General features: G+C 47.7%; 1 protein-coding gene across 7 annotated transcripts in view; it reads left to right on the forward strand.

The window, feature by feature from the left end:
* The window catches only part of LOC137521026 (uncharacterized), a 299,753-nt gene that overhangs the window by 16,483 nt on the left and 260,772 nt on the right, over window positions 1–22,498 (forward strand). For all 7 annotated transcript variants that reach the window (XM_068239741.1, XM_068239745.1, XM_068239743.1 and 4 more), the window contains exons 3-7: window positions 2,497–2,559; window positions 3,783–3,839; window positions 6,449–6,493; window positions 17,353–17,418; window positions 21,959–22,006. In XM_068239741.1, the coding sequence (XP_068095842.1) occupies window positions 2,497–2,559; window positions 3,783–3,839; window positions 6,449–6,493; window positions 17,353–17,418; window positions 21,959–22,006 (279 nt within the window). The remainder of the gene's footprint in view (window positions 1–2,496; window positions 2,560–3,782; window positions 3,840–6,448; window positions 6,494–17,352; window positions 17,419–21,958; window positions 22,007–22,498) is intronic.

A 22,498-nucleotide genomic window follows, 5' to 3' on the forward strand; every position in this document is an offset into this window, starting at 1 on the left:
AGATGGATATCATTTTAAAGCTCTCTTTCTCCTCTTTCTGGCGACACCTAAATCGTCGCCCTACGCCTTTTAGTTTTCTCTATTTTCGCGATTGAAATCGCGGCCGCGTCAATTTCAATCGCGAAAATAGCGAAAACTAAAAGGCGTAGGGTGGCGGTTTATATATCATTGGAAAGAGGAGAAAGAGAGCTTTAAAATGATATGCATCTTTCCATAGTTTCTGCACTGTTCGGAGTCCCTTTAAGGTCAGAAATCTCATTGAATGTACAACATCAGGAAGTGTAATCCTCCCTCACCCCCTCCTCCTCTTCCTCCGGAGGAGGGTCTTGTCTTCCAGGGAATTGTAGGATTTCAAAAGCCAGCTTACATACCTTGGCCGGGAATCGAACCCAGGTCTAGTGCTTGGTAGGCAGCTCTCTTCACCACTATACCACCACCCACACTACATGCTGAAGCCAGCCTAGCATGTACCATTATGATATATCCAAGAGAAAAATGAGCTTCCTTAGGGATTTGTAGGATTTCAAAAGCCAACTCACATACATTGGCCAGGAATCGATCCCAGGCCTACCGTGTGGTAGTCTGCTATCCTAACCATTATACCACCAACACAACACACTACAATGCTACATGCTGAAGCCAGACTAGCATGTACCATTATGATATATCCAAGAGAAAAACAAGCTTGCTTAGGGATTTGTAGGATTTCAAAAGCCAACTCACATACATGCCTACCAAGCCCTAGACCTGGGTTCGATTCCCGGCCAAGGTATGTAAGCTGGCTTTTGAAATCCTACAGTTCCCTGAAAGACAAGACCCTCCGGAGGAGGAGGAGAAGGGAGCAAGGGAGCTGTGGTGGGGTTCAATATAAGGAATAACAATCAGCCAGGAGCAAGCTAACAAGTCTACAAGAGCCTAACTAAGCTTTCCCTAGCAGAGTCTGTCAGCAGCTGTCCCTTAACTAATTACTGTAGGCAGATGACTAAGTAAAACGGCAGGAGAACCTTGCCTTTTATAAGGGGGGGTTGGGCTCCAGGAGTGGGTGTATTCTGATTGGCGACAATGTGCCTGCTGACTATGATGTAGAGGGTCAAAGTTGTTCTTAACGGAGCATTATGGGGGCGAATCGAACTTCCGCAAAAGTTCACCTTCGCCGGCGAACGTGAAACACCTAAAGTTTGCCTGGAACCATTCGGGCCATCTCTATCCCCCATAGCAGTATTCAACCAATTTGGTTGAATAATGTTCTCTCTGCCACCAAAAGGAGGCTTTCGGAAGTCTTCAAGAGCACTCAGGACTGGCCGTTCCAAATTGCACACGTGCGAGCGCCCTCTCTCGCGCACTCCTGCGTGCGCAATATGAAGCAGCCTGTCTTCGGGAGGATTCAGCTCCCAAAGACTTACGAAGTCCGCCGCAGCGGGAGGTTTAAACGGAGAAGCTGCCGCTGTAACGAGGGGACCGAGAGAGGAGAGAGAAGGCTCTATTGGACCCAGAGCCTTCCCTCTCCTTAGGTAAGTATCCAGCTGATATGTGTTCTATAGATTCCCATTTGCTTTAACAGTGGATCTGATGGTTTTGTTTACAGCGCTTGTAGATAATGTTGCCTTGTGTGATCCATTTGGAACTAATAGCGACCAACTTGTTTTATCTGTGTTTTCAATGCTATTGATTGAGCAGCTCCGCTCCACCTTCAGTCTCCGAGCGGCAATCGCTAAGTACAGCACTAAGTACAGCACTGCGATCTGCAGCAGCGCTGTACTGGGAACAACCGTGTGACACGGATATCCCCAGGGGCATAGCAATGGGGGGTGCAGAGGTTGTGACCGCATCGGGGCCCTTGGGCTACAGGGGTCCTGCCTCAACTGGTGTACTTTATCAATTGTTATGTATAGAGTGCTTGGGGGGCCCCAATGTAAAACTTGCATCGGGGCCCACAGCTCCTTAGCTACGCCATTGGCTGTCCCCTCTGTGTGCTCAGAGGTGATCGGCTGTCATAGGCTGAAGCCTATGACAGCTGATCACAGGGATTGGGTAACAGGGGGAGGATAAAAATAAAAAAAAAAGATACATTTTTATTAAAAAATAAACATATAAATATTGATTAAAAAAACAAACAAACACTGGGGGAGCGATCAGATCCCACCAACAGAGAGCTCTGTTGGTGGGGTGGAAAGGGAGGGGATCACTTGTGTGCTGTGTCGTGCGGCCCTGCAGCTTGGCCTTAAAGCTGCAGTGGCCTATTTCACAAAAAATGGCTTGGTCTTGGGGGGGGGGGGGGGGGGGTAAAGCCTGTGGGCCTGAAGTGGTTAAGAAGATAGATTCTTCAGCATTACTTGGATATTTAATATGTGGACAATACAGTGACCTTAGCCTAAAATTAAGATATGTATTTTGTTCAAAGACTATCAGGTTTTGAGAGTCTTTGATAAATCGTTTGAATTAATGTTTTGCAGAATGTAATGGCCACAATCAATTTTCTCTATTTTGTCTTAATAGGCTTCCCCTGATTTTGTTGATGCCGCTCTCAAAGAAGCATGTGCACTTAAAGGAGATAGTACGGTAAATATATGGAAGATTCTTCTTAAGCCTCATTCCCCCTTGTGACTAAAGCTAGCTGAAGCCTCTGCCGATAGGCTTGTATAGAGCAGCACCGACCACCACAGTGGCCCGAATGCCACTCAACAAGCAAATCACTTGGCGGACCAACTTGGCTAAGCAACAGTCAATTCCAGGGGCATAGCAATAGGGGGTGCAGAGGTAGCCACCGCATCAGGGCCCTTGGGCCAGAGGCGCCCCGACGGGCCCTCCCTCAACTACAGTCTAAGCTCTCTATTGGTCCTGTGCTGGTAATAATCACTTCTATAGATACTTTGAATAGTGGTAATCATTAACAAACTGTTCCCCATCCCCTTCTTGCACCTCTGATACTGTAGTTGACATTGGCAGGTTTTGGTGCGCAGTATCAATTGTTATGTATAGAGTGCTTGGGGGGCCCCATTGTAAAACTTGCAACGGGGACCACAGCTCCTTAGCTACGCCACTGGTCAATTCCCTTGTGCATGCCGCATCTCCATCTGTGACAACACATATGCTGCACTCTGTCCCCCCCCCCCCCCCCCCCCCCCACACACACACACACAACTGGCATAGCAACAGAAGGTGCTGTCAGCTACACAGCTGACATGCGTCTGTACAGTCAGCACTGGGCTAGGCCATGTTTGTTGATTTTTTTATAAGATATGATTTTTTTGGTCATTCTGCATTACTGCTGTAGTTTTGTGGTTTTCTTAACTTGCTCAATGATTCTGTTATCTCACAGATAATCATTATATTGGGCTGGTGAGCACTTCAGATACCAGCATTTTTCTCTGGTCTGCATTAGTCCTTGGACATCGAGAAAAATAGTTAATGCTTATTATATTGAATATATTAGCATTATAATTAGCAAAGCATGAAATGCACATTGTTGAACTGAAGTTTTCAGTTCTGCTAAATATATCCATGGAGATGTATGAAATCTGCAGAAAATCACGTGATTTATGACGCTTAACGGGCTGCATTCCTGCTCTACATGCACGGCTCTCTGCAGATCAGCCTGACCCACATGCAAGTCTCTGAACACATCAGATGCTTGTCATTATTATTTATAATTATTTCATTATTATCATGTAGTATTTTGTCATTACTGATTCAGTATAATAAACCTGATTCAGTTATAATAAACCTGAAATAATGCACCATGGTGTTTCTTTTTTAATAGCATTTACATATCATTTTCACAGGACGAGGAGAAGAAGGAGGCTGTTGACAAAATAAATAGTCAAATTGAAATAGTGGCGGTAAGTCATTAATGTATTGTGTTTACCCTTTGGTTATGTTCCCTGAAATGCGTCAGCTGTAATATTTGGTTGAGCATGAGAAGATCTCGCACTAACCATTACAATTACCCTTCACTACTTCCGGACCTTTGCTATGCATATCTACGCCCATGTATACTTCATTTGTGGATCAGGAGCGTAGATATGAGTATTGTTTTCTTACCACCGCCATTCACGATCCCCTCTGAGTCTCCGTTCTCCTTGCTGTCGCAATCCCGTACTTCGAGATCGGTCTATGAAAAACAGCTGTTCCCAAACCCGATCACCGTGCCTGTGATGAATCAGAGCCTGCGGCAGGGACGCAGCCTCTCGTTGGAAAAAAAAAACCTGATGTAAACACTTGATTTGGTGTTCAATTTATAGAACATGGAATGGAGTAGCACCATCTTGTGGCTATAAAGTAAAAATACACCATTATACACTTTTACATAGAAAAAATAAATACATTTTTATTATTTTTTTTTTATTATTTTCTTCCACCCCTGTCCCATAGTTACAAAAATAAAACACTTGAAAAAAAAAATGACACCAATAAAAAAAAAAATAGAGACTTTTTTATATGTATGTCATGAGGGTATATTACTGTTAATTGTGCAAATAAAGTCTTGTAATTAGTGTTATAGTGTTAAAAATCCCTAAACAGAAAAATACACATTTATTTCCAGATAAAATATTATTGCCATACATTGTAATAGGGACAAAATGCAGCATTGCAATAATACATGGGTAAATAAAACCTGTGGGTTTTATGTATTGACGCACATTTTATTTTAAAATTAATATGGCCGAAACTGAGAAATTATGTTTTTTACCTATTTTTTCGTATTATTCCCTTTAAAATGCATATAAAACAAAATGATTCTTTGCAAAAAAAGTACCAACCAAAGAAAGCTTAACTTGCGGTGAAAAAAAAACAACATAGATTATAAGTGTTATAAGTATTAATAAAGTTATCGGGGAATGAATGGGAGGAGCGCTGAAATGTGAAAATTGTTTAGGTTTTTAAGGGAAAAAAACTGTGATCCTGAAGTGGTTAAAGTAAATCTGAGGTAAAGCCTGCAAGAAAAATACAGATACTCACCTAGGTAGAGGGAAGCCTCTGGATCCTTCAGACGCTTACCGTGTCCTCCTCGCCCCTTGGGAAATGCTGATTTAGCAAAAGGTTTTACCAGCAGACAGTGCTGGAAACACAGGCGGCACAGAGGAACAGGAAGGCTCTATACTGTCCAGAGCCTTCCCTCTACTTAGGTACGTATCATACTTGAAGTGAATTTCTCACTTCAGTCTTGCTTTAAGGCAAGAATTGTTTACACCAGTTTGCTGCAGATTGCCACTTCAAGTTGTAGCAGTACATGACCACAATGGAATTTGGTGGCCCACCTACTTTTGTTTCTCTATTAGCAGATGACCACCTCTTTATAACTATGCTCCCCCCCCCCCCCCCCCAAAAAGAAAAAGATTAGAATCTATAGCTAAGGATGTCTTTGATACAGGAAGTACTTGGTGGGCTGGCACAGTTTCCTTTCTAGATACTTTAACAAATGCAGGCAAACTATGTCACTGAGGATCCCCCACAGGACCAGGAAACACCTGTGACTGAAGAGGTGAAACAATCAAATTGCATGACAGTAAAGTGCTGACAAGGCTGTATATAGTATACTGTATAATTCTGGCTCACCAGCAGTGCATGCTGCTGTCACTAACAAGGCTCTGCAGAACCCAGATGAGTTCTGGAATTTGCCTGGAGTACTTGGTTTGGAAACCCAATCATGCCCTTTTGCCTATGCCACAATCCTCTCACACAGGGCAACCCTCTATCTCCTCAGAAAATGCTCTCCTTGGCCTTCCTGTGATTCCATTCCCTAACTGAAAAGTTCATGACGCTCTACCCCCAGTAATCATACCAGTCGGTGCAGGATCAGGCAAGCCAGGCCATAACACGACAATGAGCAAAGAAGCATCCGCAATCCAAGACAGGTTGAAGTGAAAAAGGCTAAATATTTTATTCGAAAAAATCCACAGACAGGTTGAAGTGAAAAAGGCTATTGTCTGTGGATTTTATTGCATTGTCTGTGGATTTTTTCGAATAAAATATTTAGCCTTTTTCACTTCAAATTGTCTTGGATTGCGGATCCTTCTTTGCTCATTTTTCCATTCCCTAACTACTGCATCACTAGGGAAGCTAGGCAGTGGGCAGCTGTCAGGTGGGGAAGGGAGAAGGCATTACTACTGAGCAGAGAAGACCCTTTGTCTGCAAAACAACTTGATGAACATTAACAGAGGAACACTTTTCTTATTGTTCTCTACACTAATTAATATAACATTTCATAGATCAGAAGTAAATCTGAGAGGCCAAGCTGTTATACCTTATTTTATCTACAGGTGGTGCTGATAGCAATATTTATGATTGCAGCTCTCTGGTCCTATCCTTCCTAGTACTGAGTAGGCAGAAGGAGCTTATTGATGATTTTTGTGTTTTTTTATTACTTTAGGTTAGAGTGCATCTTTAGTGAATAATATAATAACTGTATTATATTAATTTATAATGACTAGAGACTTTCAATTTGCAGAAAGAAACTAGTTGCGCCACTGAGGAACTTCTTGAATTAGATATCGTAAGTCTGCTGTTATTTAGTAGCGCTCCCTCTCTCTTTCTTTCTCTCTCTCTCTCTCACTCTCCCTAACTGTCCTACAGCAAGCAATTATGGAAGCAAGTGAAAAGACTGCATATATATGAGCATACTTTTTAGTTTCTTCCATAATTGCTTGCTGTAGGAAGATTGTATAGCCAATGGAATGAACAGCATAACATAGATAGGATGTATTTTGAAAACCCTGCAATCAAATCATGGTAAAATGCTGCATGTTGCGCATTTTGCAAGTGGGGCTAATCGCAAATTGCCAGCTGTAATCGTCCCCTAATCGCCCAGTGAGAATGGGCCAGAAAAAGTGCCTAAAAACCATGTATAGCATTTTGCTTAACGATTTCAAGTATTTTTGAGGCATTTTAAGGAAGTTTTTTTCTGCAGTCAACAGCAGTTCTCAAAGATCTATAACAAATTTTAGCCACACTGTCTGCAGTGACTCCTGGCAAGATAGGAATCAGTTTCCTGTAATGTCCTGTAAATTCTGGAATAAAGATGGACTAATGCTTTAATACTGTAACAATGTGTAACTGCCAGGCCATGCATGTGTAGGCATATGACACTTTCCTGATGCTGGATTTAGTATTTGATTTCCTATTAAAGTTGGTCGGAAATGGCCATTTCCGATTCTGTGGAAATTCCAATTTCCGGTCTTCCGGTTTTCTGATTTTCCAGTCTTCCAAGTTTCGAGGAGTATTTTTTTTTTTTTTTTTTACATCAGAGAATGCAAAAATGAAAAAAATCGGAAAAACTGAAATCGGAAAAACGGAAATTGGAAAAATTAGTCTTCTGTAAAATTTTTCAGAAAAATTCTGGATTCTCTGGTCCAATGCTTCCGAGCTCTGTCATTGGGCTAAAATTACCAACTTGTGGTAAATCGTATTTGCTCACAATTCCGATTTCTGTTTTCCAATTTCTGAACGGAAATGTGGAAATGTCACCACAGGATCGGAATGAGCCTCCCTATTGCCCATGTGGACCTGTGCTGTTCCAGAACCACCCATGCATGCACATCCCATTTTATTACACGACCACTATTGTGAAATACATAAACACTTAACATTAAAGATGCACATTTGTACAAGAGTAAAATGCACTATAAATGACTTTTTTTCTTATGTTGCTGTCACTTAGAATAAGCAGTTAGTAAAAATCTGATTTTGGACTAGTCCATCTCTTAATGGGGGATTGTCAGTATCTCCTTTATTCTTTACAAAATTCTTTACAAAAGCACCCCCTGAAACGCATTTATTTGCTCACTATTGGAGCAAATAAAGTTGGATTGAACAACTGTGATTCAGTGCTTTTGAAGATAAATAACACCTCAAGAATCCCCCATGAGGAGATGAACTAATCCAAAACCTGTCAGACTTTTACTGCTTACTGTAAACAAGGGAACGGAAATTAATTTATAGTTTATTTTACTCTTGGAGAAACCGTTGTTTTACATATTTGGGGTTAATTCAGCTTCATGAGAGGAACGCGAGATATGAGCACGCTACGCACAGTAGTGCAACGTAGTGTGCGCTGCTAACTAACTTGCGCTCCTTGACAGGCTCCTTGACAGTCGCTTGACAGGCAGCCTATAGGGCCAATCAAAGTGCAGTGATCACATCCATTAATACCACTGGTCCCACCGGGGCTCAGGGCAGGTTCAATGGAGCGGACGTTTTTTAGAAGGAGCAGATCAGCATAACTTGCGCTCCTCTCATTAAGTTTCGCTGCTTAATGAATCAACCCCTATGTATTTGAAATAGTAAAATGTTTCACAATAGTAGTCCATTAATTATTGATGGGGTACAATTAGGAGCAGCAGGTAGGCACAACAGTACATAAAGAGATGATTACCTGGGCAGGGGTGACTTAAAGTGGTCTGAAACTCTGACATAACATTCAATAAAAATGTGTTTACCTACTTTTTATTACTCATACAGTTATCATATTTGCTTTTGTGCACACCTAATATTGTCTGTTTACAAATTACACGTTTCCAAAGAAGTTTTTCTTGCCCGGAAAGCTGGCATTGCTTTTTATTCTTTTTCTAGTACAACTGCTTTTTATTATATATTAAAACCTTCTATGAGCTATTCTGAACACGGTGTGTGCCTGAAGCAGAGACAGCTTCTCAGAGAGTGTTTGTTTACATTCCAGTGTTTGATACATTGTGTTTTAACAAGTAAAAAAGAAACTGTTATCTACAGTTTTGGAGGATTTGAAGCTGAATAGCAGGAGAAAATGCTTTGTTTAACCATTTCAGTGCTGTTCTGCTAGAATTTTTCTCTGGGATAGTAGCTTTCAAGCTGTGAGGAATCTTTTAGAGCAAAGTAGAAATGCTGGCTTTCAGACCACTTTAAGCGCGCTCCCTCTCTTGTTTGATGAGAGTAGCATGCTCTATCATGTAGCAAAATGCAGCATGTAGAAGAAAGTAGGAAATGCTGGCACTGCTAAAAACGCTTCTATATTAAACTTTACTTGTACATGGTAAGTGCAAAAATGTATTGTCCATATGCTGGAAAACCATAGATATAACGGTGGATGTAGAGGTGGCACTCTCCGTGGTGGTGGGTGCTGGGTACAAATCAGAGCCGGATTAAAGCCAAATAGGGCCCCAAGCAAAGTAGCAGATTTGGGGCCCCCTCTGTTCTTAACCCCCTCTGCTCCCTCCCCCCACATAATGTCATAAAAGAACTGAGGGTACTTTTGACTTCTGGCACCCATAGCAATTTCTATGCTCTTACCGAGTAGCTACTCGGAATCGAAATTAAAATTAGAACCCCTCCCTGCCAGTGGTTTCCCTGTGCCCCTTTAGCATTCAACCTGGCCCTGCTTTGGTAATGATAACCTAGTGGTCCCATGTTTGGCGGTGGTAGTACATACCTCCCAACTTTTTGATATTAGAAAGAGGGCATCCGTAAAGTAAACCTGAGACAAAAACAACACAAGGTTTTATATTCACCTGGGACCTCCTCCAGCTCCCTGAAATCCATGGGCTCCCTTGGTGTCCATTCATTCTGCTGCTGTCAGCCCCGGCAGTTGGGGAATAATGAGCATGCAGACTTAGCCGCATGCCTCCCTAGTGACGCTCCAGTGCTTCCTGTGCAGTTAGGTAAAGCCTGTAACTGCTGTGGCACAGAACACTCCCAGCAACTGGGGCAGTCCGGGACTTTACTGAGCCTGACAGTGGCGGAACAGATGGGACCAGACAGACACTGAGGAAGCCCACTGACCACAGGGGGCTGGAAGAAGACCTAGGTAAGAATAAATCCTTGTTTACATCTCAGGTACACTTAAAGATGCGCCTCCCACCCTAGTCAAACATACCACAAAGAATTAATCAGCAAAAGGCAACATTTCATCATTTTAACCATATTAACAGTGGAAATAAGAATCATCATACCACCCAACTTTCTTAAAGGAAATATCCAGGGACTATAGGGCCAAAATAAAAAATCCAAATCCACTTATCTGGGGCTTCCTCCAGCCCGTGGCAGGCAGGAGGTGCCCTCGCCACCGCTCCGCAGGCTCCCGGTCTCCTCCGGTGGCCGACCCGACCTGGCCGGCTTCCTGATCGGACCTCTACTGCGCTTAAATGACGTCTCTTCTGGGCTCCACGCGGGCGCGCTGATGTCATCTGGGCTGCACTGCGCCTGCGCAGTACAGGCCGGAGGACGTCCGATGACGTCAGCGCGCCTACGTGGAGCGCAGAAGAAACCGTTATTGAAGCGCAGAAGAGCCCGACCTGGCAGCCCGCCGGGCCAGGTCGGCCACCGGAGAAGACCAGGAGCAGCGGCAACGGCACCTCCTGCCTGCCACGGGCTGGAGGAAGCCCCAGGTAAGTGGATTTGGATTTTTCATTTTGCCTGAACCTTCCCTTTAAGAAATGAAAGAGGGACACTTTAAGACACTGCCCTGCCACACCTCTAGCCACGCCCCACAACACCCCTTGTCATGCATACCACAAAGAGTTCAGAATCAAAAGATATAGTTTTATCACTCAAACCACACTGACCAGTGGCGTAGCTAAGAAGCTGTGGGCCCCGATGCAAGTTTTACATTGGGGCCCCCCATGCACTCTATACATAACAATTGATACGGCGCACCAAAATCTGCCAATGGCCACTACAGTGTCAGAGATGCAAGAAGGGGATGGGGAGCAGTTTGTTAATGATTACCACTATTCAAAGTATCCATAGAAGTGATTATTATGAGCACAGCAACAATAGAGAGCTAATACTGTAGTTGAGGGAGGACCCTTCGGGGCCCCTCTGGCCCAAGGGCCCCGATGCGGTCGCAACCTCTGCAACCCCTATTGCTACGCCCCTGACACTGACTATTTCTATTACCATTAGTTTTTCTTCCTTTTAACATTGAAAATTAGAACTATATCAATCTAATTGATAGGGATAAAGTTTAGAGTAAGTTAAACACATATTCAGTAGAAAAAAAAATATATATATATTAACATAGATCATCAGTCTTGAAAGAGGGACAAATGAGGAAGAAAGGGGACAGGGTTTCCAAAGAGAGACTGACCATCCGAAAGTGGGACAGTTTGTAGCTATGGAAATATATATGGAGAATTGGAATAAAATTTGTGTGCAGGTGTACTGGGTGCCATAATCAGGACAGGGTGCAAGGACTGGGTGTGGATACTGGGTGTCTGCTATCCGGGAAGGGGTGCAGGTACTGGGAGCGGTCAATGTGGGTGCTGTGGGGGGAGGGACAGGTCAGTGTGAACGCTGCTGGGCAGGGAGAGGTCAGTGTGGGGGCAGCTGAGTGAGAGGTCAGGAGAGAGGTCAGTGTGGAGGCTGTTGGGGAGGGAGAGTCAGTGTGGAGGCTGTTGGGGAGGGAGAGGTCAGTGTGGAGGCTGTTGGGAGGGAGAGGTCAGTGTGGATGCTGCTGGGGGAGGGAGAGGTCAGTGTGGGCGCTGCTGGGGGAGGAGAGGTCAGTGTGGAGGCTGTTGGGGAGGGAGAGGTCAGTGTGGAGGCTGCTGGGGGGAGGGAGAGGTCAGTGTGGATGCTGCTGGGGGAGGGAGAGGTCAGTGCGGATGCTGCTGGGGGAGGTAGAGGTCAGTGTGGAGGCTGTTGGGGAGGGAGAGGTCAGTGTGGAGGCTGTTGGGAGGAGAGTCAGTGTGGAGGCTGCTGGGGGGGGGGGGGGGAGAGGTCAGTGTGGATGCTGCTGGGGAGGGAGAGGTCAGTGTGGGCACTGCTGGGGGAGGGAGAGGTCAGTGTGGGCACTGCTGGGGAGGGAGAGGTCAGTGTGGACACTGCTGGGGGAGGGAGAGGTCAGTGTGGAGGCTGTTGGGGAGGGAGAAGTCAGTGTGGAGGCTGTTGGGGAGGGTGAAGTCAGTGTGGAGGCTGTTGGGGAGGGAGAGGTCAGTGTGGAGGCTGTTGGGGAGGGAGAGGTCAGTGTGGAGGCTGCTGGGGGGAGGGAGAGGTCAGTGTGGATGCTTCTGGGGGAGGGAGAGGTCAGTGTGGATGCTGCTGGGGGAGGGAGAGGTCAGTGTGGATGCTGCTGGGGGAGGGAGAGGTCAGTGTGGGTTGCAGGGGGGAGGGAGAGATCAGTGTGGGTTGCAGGGGGAGGGAGAGGTCAGTGTGGTTTGCAGGGGAAGGAGAGGTCAGTGTGGGTTTCTGGGGGAGGAGAGGTCAGTGTGGATGCTGCTGGGGGAGGGAGAGGTCAGTGTGGATGCTGCTGGGGGAGGGAGAGGTCAGTGTGGGTTGCAGGGGGGAGGGAGAGATCAGTGTGGGTTGCAGGGGGGAGGGAGAGGTCAGTGTGGTTTGCAGGGGAAGGGAGAGGTCAGTGTCGGTTGCGGGGGAGGGAGAGGTCAGTGTGGTTTGCAGGGAAAGGAGAGGTCAGTGTGGGTTGCGGGGGGAGGAGAGGTCAGTGTGGATGCTGCTGGGGGAGGGAGAGGTCAGTGTGAGTTGCGGGGGGGAGGAGAGGTCAGTGTGGGTTGCATGGAGGGATGGAGAGGTCAGTATGGCTTGCAGGGGGGGAGAGGTCAGTGTGGGTTGCAGGGGGGGGTGAGGTAGAGGTCAGTGTGGGTTGCAGGGGGGGAGAGGTCAGTGTGGGTTGCGGGGGGGGGGGGGGTGAGGAAGAGGTCAGTGTGGGTTGCAGGGGGAGGAGAAGTCAGTGTGGCTTGCAGGGGGGGAGAGAGAGATCAGTGTGGGTTGCAGGGGGAGGGAGAGGTCAGTGTGGTTTTGCAGGGGAAGGGAGAGTCAGTGTGGGTTGCAGGGGGAGGGAGAGGTCAGTGTGGATGCTGCTGGGGGAGGGAGAGGTCAGTATGGGTTGCGGGGGGAGAGAGGTCAGTGTGGTTTGCATGGAGGGATGGAGAGGTCAGTATGGGTTGCAGGGGGGGAGAGGTCAGTGTGGGTTGCAGGGGGGGGGGGGGTGAGGTAGAGGTCAGTGTGGGTTGCAGGGGGGGAGAGGTCAGTGTGGGTTGCGGGGGGGGGGGGTGAGGAAGAGGTCAGTGTGGGCTGCAGGGGGGGGGGAGAAGTCAGTGTGGGTTGCAGGGGGGGGGGTGAGGGAGAGGTCAGTGTGGGTTGTAGGGGGGGGCGGTGAGGGAGAGGTAAGTGTGGGTTGCAGGGGGGGAGAGGTCAGTGTAGGTTACAGGGGGGGGGGTGTGAGGGAGAGGTCAGTGTGGGTTGCAAGGGGGGTGAGGGAGAGGTCAGTGTGGGTTGCAGGGGGGAGAGAGAGAGGTCAGTGTGGGTTGCAGGGGGGAGAGGTCAGTGTGGGTTGCAGGAGGGAGGGAGAGATCAGTGTGGGTTGCAGGGGGGAGGGAGAGGTCAGTGTGGTTTGCAGGGGAAGGGAGAGGTCAGTGTGGGTTTCTGGGGGAGGGAGAGGTCAGTGTAGATGCTGCTGGGGGAGGGAGAGGTCAGTGTGGATGCTGCTGGGGGAGGGAGAGGTCAGTGTGGGTTGCAGGGGGGAGGGAGAGATCAGTGTGGGTTGCAGGGGGGAGGGAGAGGTCAGTGTGGTTTGCAGGGGAAGGGAGAGGTCAGTGTGGGTTGCGGGGGAGGGAGAGGTCAGTGTGGTTTGCAGGGAAAGGGAGAGGTCAGTGTGGGTTGCTGGGGGAGGGAGAGGTCAGTGTGAGTTGCGGGGGGAGGGAGAGGTCAGTGTGGGTTGCATGAAGGGATGGAGAGGTCAGTATGGCTTGCAGGGGGGGAGAGGTCAGTGTGGGTTGCAGGGGGGGGTGAGGTAGAGGTCAGTGTGGGTTGCAGGGGGGGAGAGGTCAGTGTGGGTTGCGGGGGGGGGGGCGAGGAAGAGGACAGTGTGGGTTGCAGGGGGAGGAGAAGTCAGTGTGGCTTGCAGGGGGGAGAGAGAGATCAGTGTGGGTTGCAGGGGGGAGGGAGAGGTCAGTGTGGTTTGCAGGGGAAGGGAGAGGTCAGTGTGGGTTGCAGGGGGAGGGAGAGGTCAGTGTGGATGCTGCTGGGGGAGGGAGAGGTCAGTATGGGTTGCGGGGGGAGAGAGGTCAGTGTGGTTTGCATGGAGGGATGGAGAGGTCAGTATGGGTTGCAGGGGGGGAGAGGTCAGTGTGGGTTGCAGGGGGGGGGGGTGAGGTAGAGGTCAGTGTGGGTTGCAGGGGGGGAGAGGTCAGTGTGGGTCGCGGGGGGGGGGGTGAGGAAGAGGTCAGTGTGGGCTGCAGGGGGGGGGGGAGAAGTCAGTGTGGGTTGCAGGGGGGGGTGAGGGAGAGGTCAGTGTGGGTTGTAGGGGGGGGGGGGGGGTGAGGGAGAGGTAAGTGTGGGTTGCAGGGGGGAGAGGTCAGTGTGGGTTACAGGGGGGGGGGTGTGAGGGAGAGGTCAGTGTGGGTTGCAGGGGGGTGAGGGAGAGGTCAGTGTGGGTTGCAGGGGGGAGAGGGAGAGGTCAGTGTGGGTTGCAGGGGGGAGAGGTCAGTGTGGGTTGCAGGAGGGATAGAGAGGTCAGTGTTGGTGCTGGTGGAGGGAGTTGCAAAGTGTCCTGAGAGGCAGAGCTTCCCGTGTTGTGGGTGGGACTTCCAGCGAGTGGTGGGCGGGGCTTCCAGCGGCCATAGTCGTGGCTTCATTTCACCAATGCCTCTAGTATGGCAGACTGCAGTAGCAGCGGACCCCTCCCCCCACCCCCTTCAAGCCCCCTATGCTTACTGTACTGAGCATCAGCAGCAGCATTCCTGTCTTTCTCACATCATGTGACTGGAGTCTCTGTGCTCAGCAGCGCCACCTACAGCTTCTTGCTCCCTGGCCGGAACTAAAGATTAATTATCGGGCTGGCCAGGGAGTGTTCTTCCGCCAGCCCACCCGATGAGAGAAAATAGTCCCCCCTCACCTGCCTGCTCCTACTAGGCAATTGGACATTGTGTGTGTGTGTTTGGGTGGGGAGACTGTACTGAAACTTTATAGTTTCAATAAAGTTAAGACATTACCTGCTGCCAGGATGGGGGCCCCAAGCTGGTGCTTGAGGTGCCTGGTTGATGATCCGGCTCTGGTACAGATGCCTGACGGCCGTTTGGCGCACTACTGCACTTCTATGCATCCTTCGTAGAAGCGCAGCAGTGGCAAAATGGCCGTCAGGGATCTGTCCCCAGCACCCACCGCCACCGATAGTGCCACCTCTCCGTTTTTAGCATTTCCTACTTCCTTCTAATTATTGATGGTACCGGTAAGGGGAACCACTGTAGGGTTATGCTGCCTGAAAGTAATTTAATTTATGATGTCATCTTATTTGCGGTGCTTTTATTGTGACCCCGCCTCTCACTTCTTGCAGTACCACAGGACATAAAGTAAAGGGACGGCTCTCCAACGACAAAACAAATAAACAAGAAAGTCCTCTGCCTTAGCGGTTTTCTATAGAAGGACTGCAGGAAAATCTCCCCAATAGACGGAAAATCTCCCCAATAGACAGACATAAATAAACAAAAATCAAATGCTTCATTTTTCAATACAAAAGTGTTTTAGGTGGGATTCTGCTTTATCCTCATGCCTGAGCAGCAGGGCCAACTTCAGGGCATTACAGGACTGTTGTATGGGGCCCGAGTGAATCTGGGGCCCGGCGAACAGTGCCACACATGGGCTGCCTATTAATGTGATAAGTGGTGCCAAGATGCTCATCCAGGAGTTACCTTAGTCAGTTAGTAATTAAAGTATTTTTCACCATATAAAACGCTCCGGAATGTAAGACGCACCTAGGTTTAGAATGCAAAAACCAAGGGGAAAAAAATAATACTAAACCTGGTGCGTCCATGTTCCAGGAGCGTCTTGTAGATGTTCTCCCACAGTTGTTATCCTCCCATGCCCCCTTCTGTCTCCAGGTGTTCCATTCTGTCCACCCAGATGTCCCCTTTTGTCCTCAGGTGTACCCTACCATCCCCCAAGTGTGCCCTACCATCCCCAGGTGTTCCCCTTCTGTCCTCCCAGGTGTCCCCAAGTCCTCCCTTCTGTCCCCATGTGTCCCCAGGTTCCCCCTTTTGACCCCAGATCCCCCCTTCTGTCCCTAGGTGTCTCCTTCTGTCCTCACAAGTATCCCCCCATTCTGTCCCCAGGTCCCCCTTGCTGTCCCTAGGTGGCCCTTTCTGTTCTCCCTGGTGCCCCCACTACCTCCCCTGTGTCCACGCTATCTCCCTCGTTTCCCCACCTCTCTCCCCATGTCCCCGCTATCTCCACATGTTTCTAATAATGTCCCATTGTGTCCCTTTTGTTTCTAATACTGTTCCCTTGTGTCCCTGCTCCCCATGTAAATATATAGATTGTAGCTGTAGCTGCGGCTCTTACCTCTCCAGCAGCGGGATAGCCGACCTCTTCACTGCCACTCTTCTCACTCTAGTGCTGGCTTGTACTGATGACGCGTCAGTACAAGCTGTGGCCACTAGAGCAAGAAGTTCGGCAGTGAAGAGGTTGGCTATCCCCGCTGGCGCTGCTGGAGAGGTAAGAGCTGCAGCTACAGCTACAATCTATACATTTAAACAGGGAGCAGGGACACAAGGGTACATTATTAGAAACACATGGAGGTAGCAGGGACATGGGGGAGAAAGGTGGGGACATGAGGGAGATAGCGTGAACACAGAGATAGCGGGGGCAGGAGGATGGATGTGCAGGACAGAGCGGACACATAGGCAAGAAATCCCCGACATGGTGGCGGGTCGCGGCTCATATCGGCAAGCATGCGGAAGTCAGGGATTTCTTGACTTTGCCATATAAGGACTTTTTGTCCCCAATTTTGGGGGGAAAAAAGAGCGTCTTATATGATGGAAAATATGGTAAACCTGAGACAAATGGGAGAAAAGGACTTTTACTTTCCTGGGGCTCCTTCCAGCCCCCTGTAGTCCGTCAGCTCCCTCAATACCCTCCGGTCCAATCCTTCATGCTCCTGTGAAGTCCACACAATTCAGTTGGGTTGCGGGGCACTGCGCATGCACTGTTCCAGGCCCTGTGCCTCCTCCATCAAGCACCCATAGGTGGGAGCATTCTGTGCAACTGCAGTTACAGTCCTAATGAACTGAGCGTATACAGAATGCTCCCAGTCATGGGAGTGCGTGAAAAGCGGTCAAACAGGCATTAGTGTATCCAGGCTTTCAAAGATTGTGACTCGATTTGTGGGGGCAGAGGGGAGCGAGGGTGGCCCGGTAGGTTTGCACAGTATGAGGCCCAAAAATTGTGGCCCTGTTGAGCAGTCTAGAAATCAGGAATGCTTTGCCACAATTGGGACAACTGGCAGACATGAGGTCACCATGATGGCAGAAGGGGATTGATATCTGTGAAGTTTTGGTTTGTGTTTAATTGTCAAAAGGTCTGTGATGAATCCATAACAATAAATGTATTATATTCATATAATGCTTTGTTATTAATGCATATTTTTCATTTTAGGAAGAGACTGTGGAAGACACCAGTAAAGGGACAAATAATGTTATAATTAACGTTGACGAATTGCTGGTAAATTGTGTTTTTTCGTATGATATTAGTCTAATATCAGCTGAGTGTATCTACCCTACAGAACCTCATTACTGTAGACATTATGTTCTCCTAAAGTGACCATGTCTGGGCCGGAATATATGGGCTGTATATCCTAAGCTGGAAAAGTCTGGTCAGTAGCGATGAGATCATTTTTGCATTGGTATTTGAATTTTTGCTTGATGTGATGTTTTAGTGAATATATCATGGAGTTTCATAAGATGCACATTTTCACAAAAATAAGATTTTTTTTTTAAAATGTATTTTCTCATGTCCATGGTCTTCAATCAGATCATCTCCTAGGCAACTTAGGCAGATGCCTGGGGCCATGAGAAAAAATCAGGGCCTAATTGACATTAGTCCCTACCAAATATTATCAAAATAGCCAGGTGGCCATGAAGGGTGGGGCCCAAAGTTGTTCACTGCCAAGGGCCCATTTTCCCTTAATCTATCTCTGTCTTCAGTGCTCTCGGTTGTATTTTTACATGCATGCATGTATTTTTGCAAAAGTGTGTTTTTTTCACATCTGTAGACATTAATGCATTTAGTAAAAAAATGGTTTTCTTATACTGACATATTTTCACAAAAGCTCTTATATATGCAAAAATGTGATTTGTCAAGCCCATATATTTTTACAAATATTCTCACTGCAAAAATATGACATTTATTATGGCAAAAGAAAAAAATGGCCATATTTTCTATTTTTTATATAGGGAGCTTCTGCACCTCAAACTGCCTATTGTTTATCTGTAGGTCATGATTGGCTTCCCAGCAGCTACCTAATAGTAGCTTCTCAGAAACAAAAAGTTAATTACAGCACCTGAGGGGGCGGGTGAGGGAGGGTTAACTTACCCATGCTGCCATCTGCTTGAATGCGCTCCAGTCACATCCCACCTTGCGATCCAACTCACGTTCACGTCACTATCACGCGTCCTCCCTCAATCCGGAAGGAGGAATCGTGGTAGTGACGTGAACACGTCTTGAAACGCAACGTGCTGTACCTTTCGGTTCCGAGTATCTAAGAGAAGGTAGCTACTTGGAAGCCCATCACTGTGTGTAGGACAGAATAACTGGAGCCTGCATACATCTCTAATGCAGTTAGGCATTTATTACTTCAGTGGTTCAACACACAGGGGCCCTTATTCAATTCAGTTTTCTTCTAGGTGATATTTTAACACCTTAATGAAAACCTGCTGTAACAACAAAAAGTTCCCCTGGGGGGTACTCACCTCGGTAGGGGGAAGCCTATCGAGGCTTCCCCCGTCCTCCTGTGTCCTCGCTCTGGCCCTCCGAATGGCGGGGATGTAAATATTTACCTTCCCGGCTCCACTCGGAGATAGGCGGAAATAGCCGATCGCTGTTGGGCCACTCTACTGCGCGGACCCGGTGGAGATCGGCTATTTTCGCCTATCTCTGTGTTGAGAGCTGCAACAGCGCCACCCGCTGGAGCCAGCGAAGGTAAATAAATGTAGCTTGTCAGACTTGTCGATCCAGGATTACCGGAGACTTCGGGGGAGCCAGCGCTGGATTGCCTGCAGCTACAGCAGAGGGGGAAGCCTCATTGGGACCCTGAGGCTTCCCCCTACCGAGGTGAGTACCACCCAGGGGAACTTTTTTTTTGTTACAGGTTCTCTTTAAGAAGGTAAAATTGCCTTTTAATCCACCAGCAATAAATAAAATAATAAAAATAATTTTGACAGTACTTTTTTATCTACTTTGTGGTACATTTTACAGGAATTTTATCAGGGAAAATTAAATCTTTTATCCTTCCTAATTACCACATGACAAGTGTCACAGTTGTGTCACAGTTTCTAAGGCAAGCGATTTGAACGGCGGCAGCGTTATCCCCTATGGCAGAGTTTCCCTGCGTGATTTGCCTGCGGGGAAACTCTGTGGATTTGTCCCAATTTTCCACAGCAGTGGAAATGGGCCCTAATTCTCTAACTGCAGCAAACTTCACTATGTTTTTACCCTGTATATATGGCCCAAGCATTTCCCACCTTATAGCAGACACTATTCTAAAATTTCAGCCCAAGATTTCTGAATTACTAATGCCTTCCATTGCACACTTAATTAGATTTGCTAAGTTATGTTATTTGTTTACTAACGCTCGGTTCACACAGTTTGTGGATCGCAATGTAATGGATCGTAACAAATGCAAATGGATCCAATGTTAACCTATGGATTCGTTCACATCCGTCCGCTGAACGGATCGCAAGTTTGCTGCTGCAGCTACTTTTCCAGGCCGATGAGCCCAGCGGAACAGAAACGGAAGCTGAAGCACTGCATTGTGGACAATGAGAAAACGGAATGTTTCTTCACACTAGTGAAGAAATGGACCATTCTTAAAGGAATACTGTAGGGGGTCGGGGGAAAATGAGTTGAAGTTACCCGGGGCTTCTAATGGTCCCCCACAGACATCCTGTGCCCGTGCAGCCACTCACCGATGCTCCGGCCCCGCCTCCGGCTCACTTCTGGAATTTCAGACTTTAAAGTCTGAAAACCACTGCGCCTGTGTTGCTGTGTCCTCGCTTCCCCTGATGTCACCAGGAGAGCATGGCGCAGGCACAGACCATACTGGGACTGCGCAGTACGCTCCTGGTGCCATCAGCAGGAGTGAGGACACGGAAACGCAGGCGCAGTGGTTTTCAGACTTTAAAGTCTGAAATTCCAGAAGTGAGCCGGAGGCGGGGCCAGAGCATTGGGGAGTGGCTGCGTGGGCACAGAATGTCTGTGGGGGACCATTAGAAGCCTCAGGTAACTTCAACTCATTTTCCCCCGACCCCCCTACAGTGTCCCTTTAAAGGGAAGGTTCAGGGAGGGTGGGTTAAAAATAAAAATCAAATTCCACTTACCTGGGACCTCCTCCAGCCCGTGGCAGGCAGGAGGTGCCCTCGCCGCCGCTCCGCAGGCTCCCGGTGGTCTCCGGTGGCGCGCCCGACCTGGCCAGGCCGGCTGCCAGGTCGGGCTCTTCTGCGCTCCAAGGCCCGGAACTTCTGCGTCCCACGCCGGCGCTCTGACGTCATCGGACGTCCTCCGGGCTCTACTGCGCATGCGCAGAACTACTGCGCATGCGCAGTAGAGCACGGAGGACGTCCGATGACGTCAGAGCGCCGGCGTGGGACGCAGAAGTTCCGGGCCTTGGAGCGCAGAAGAGCCCGACCTGGCAGCCGGCCTGGCCAGGTCGGGCGCGCCAGCGGAGACCACCGGGAGCCTGCGGAGCGGCGGCGAGGGCACCTCCTGCCTGCCACGGGCTGGAGGAAGCCCCAGGTAAGTGGAATTTGATTTTTATTTTTAACCCACCCTCCCTGAACCTTCCCTTTAAGGGCAAAATTCCCTTTGGCGGTGGGAGTCTGCGTGGTATGTGGGTAATGGAATGGAAGCAGCTGAACGGCAACGGAGTGAAAACGTATCCGATTGACCGGGAATCAGATCTGTTTTCACTGATGCGTTTGCACTTCATTGCCAGTGTGAACTGGGCCTAAAGAACATTATCTTCAAATTAAAACTGCTTTAAGCAAACTCCAGGCACACTCCAGGCACAAATGAAAGCTAACCCATGAGGAGAAAAGGTGATACTCACCTCCCCAGGCAGGCTTCCTCCTGTCCTGTCTACATGGCTCCTCTTCCTTGTTTCCTGGTACCTTGGGCCCAGAACAGAAGTTACATTTGCAGCTGGTGTTTCCATACCATACAGCAGTATGCATACCACCTGTACCTTGCAGTTATGGCATGAAGAAGTGGGTAGCAACTCTGTCAGCTAAAGACACCCCCAACCATTACCATAATGACAAGTACCATAAAAGAACAAGACTGGTGGCCATCCTGGTAAAGGGCACTGCAAGGCACCAAGAAACAAGGGACCAAGTGCATAAAAAAGAGGAGAAGGAGGAAGGCTTCTCCGCTGTGGTGGTGAGGTGAGTACGGTATTACATTTTCTCCTCAAAGATTTATTCATGGTATCTGGAGTTTTCTGCTGTAAGCTGCATTCTGTGGAGTAAAAAATATTTTTGAAATGGATTTCCAGAGCTGATTTTTTTCTTCCTTTTAGGTTTAGTTAGAGTGAGCAAGGATTTAAATCTTTGTATGGTTATTATCTTCCTCATTGGGGAGATCTTTCCTCACTTGTTCTGGTCAAAACTATCTCTGAGTCATGAAATTTGGGGAGAATCTAACCAGTGGGAGCAAAGATAGAAGCAAAACACTCACAAAGGTTCTAGTCCTCCTCCTCAGTACAGAAGACATTTATATCTCTGTCTGCATTGCCATTGGTGAGACTCTGATTATCTTCAGTTACCACTGAAATGACAGAAAAAAGTAGGTGAACATCCTTAGTCAGGACACAGACAGCAATAAGAACCAGGTAAAGGTTTACAATGTCCCTTTGTAAATGTAAAAAATAACAGATTTCACAGCAGAATTGTTGTACACAGATCTCCTATTTGTGTCTGTGTGGACTAACAGGCATTTACTCTGATCTAATAAAAGTCATAAAAATAAAGGATGTTTCTATATTTTCTAGACAAGTATTGGACTTACAAAGGAAGTACTGGCCTTTACGTGTAAATTGGTGAGTAAATATTTCTCTAAATTCCTCTTTAATTTTGCCTACTTATTTGCTACTTACAGAGAACCTAAAAACATGGAGTCTGACATATTTATTTACATTTAAACAATACAAATTGCCTGGCTATTCTGCTCTAATACTTTAATGCTGGGCATACACGGCTCCTTTTTGCAGCTCGATTCTCCCGTTCGATCACTTCGCCGCTCAATTCTGCAGTCGATTCTCTTATCTTCCGCTCGTTTTTGTTATCTTTTTCCATTTACTGCTATCAGGAATCGAGCGGCCAAACGAGCGAGCGAGAAATCGGACATGTTGGGGATGATCTATTGAACCATCTAAATGGCTCAAAAAAGAGCCGTGTATGCCCAGCATTAGACACATAACCTAGCAGATCAGATGTTTCTGACACAAACCTGACACAATTAGCTGCATGCTTGTTTCAGGTGTGTGTACTGATGCCACTCCAACTTCAGGTTCCCTTTTCCCACTTGAGGA

Source organism: Hyperolius riggenbachi, chromosome 6 (genome assembly GCF_040937935.1).
Source record: "Hyperolius riggenbachi isolate aHypRig1 chromosome 6, aHypRig1.pri, whole genome shotgun sequence".
Lineage (NCBI taxonomy): Eukaryota > Metazoa > Chordata > Amphibia > Anura > Hyperoliidae > Hyperolius > Hyperolius riggenbachi.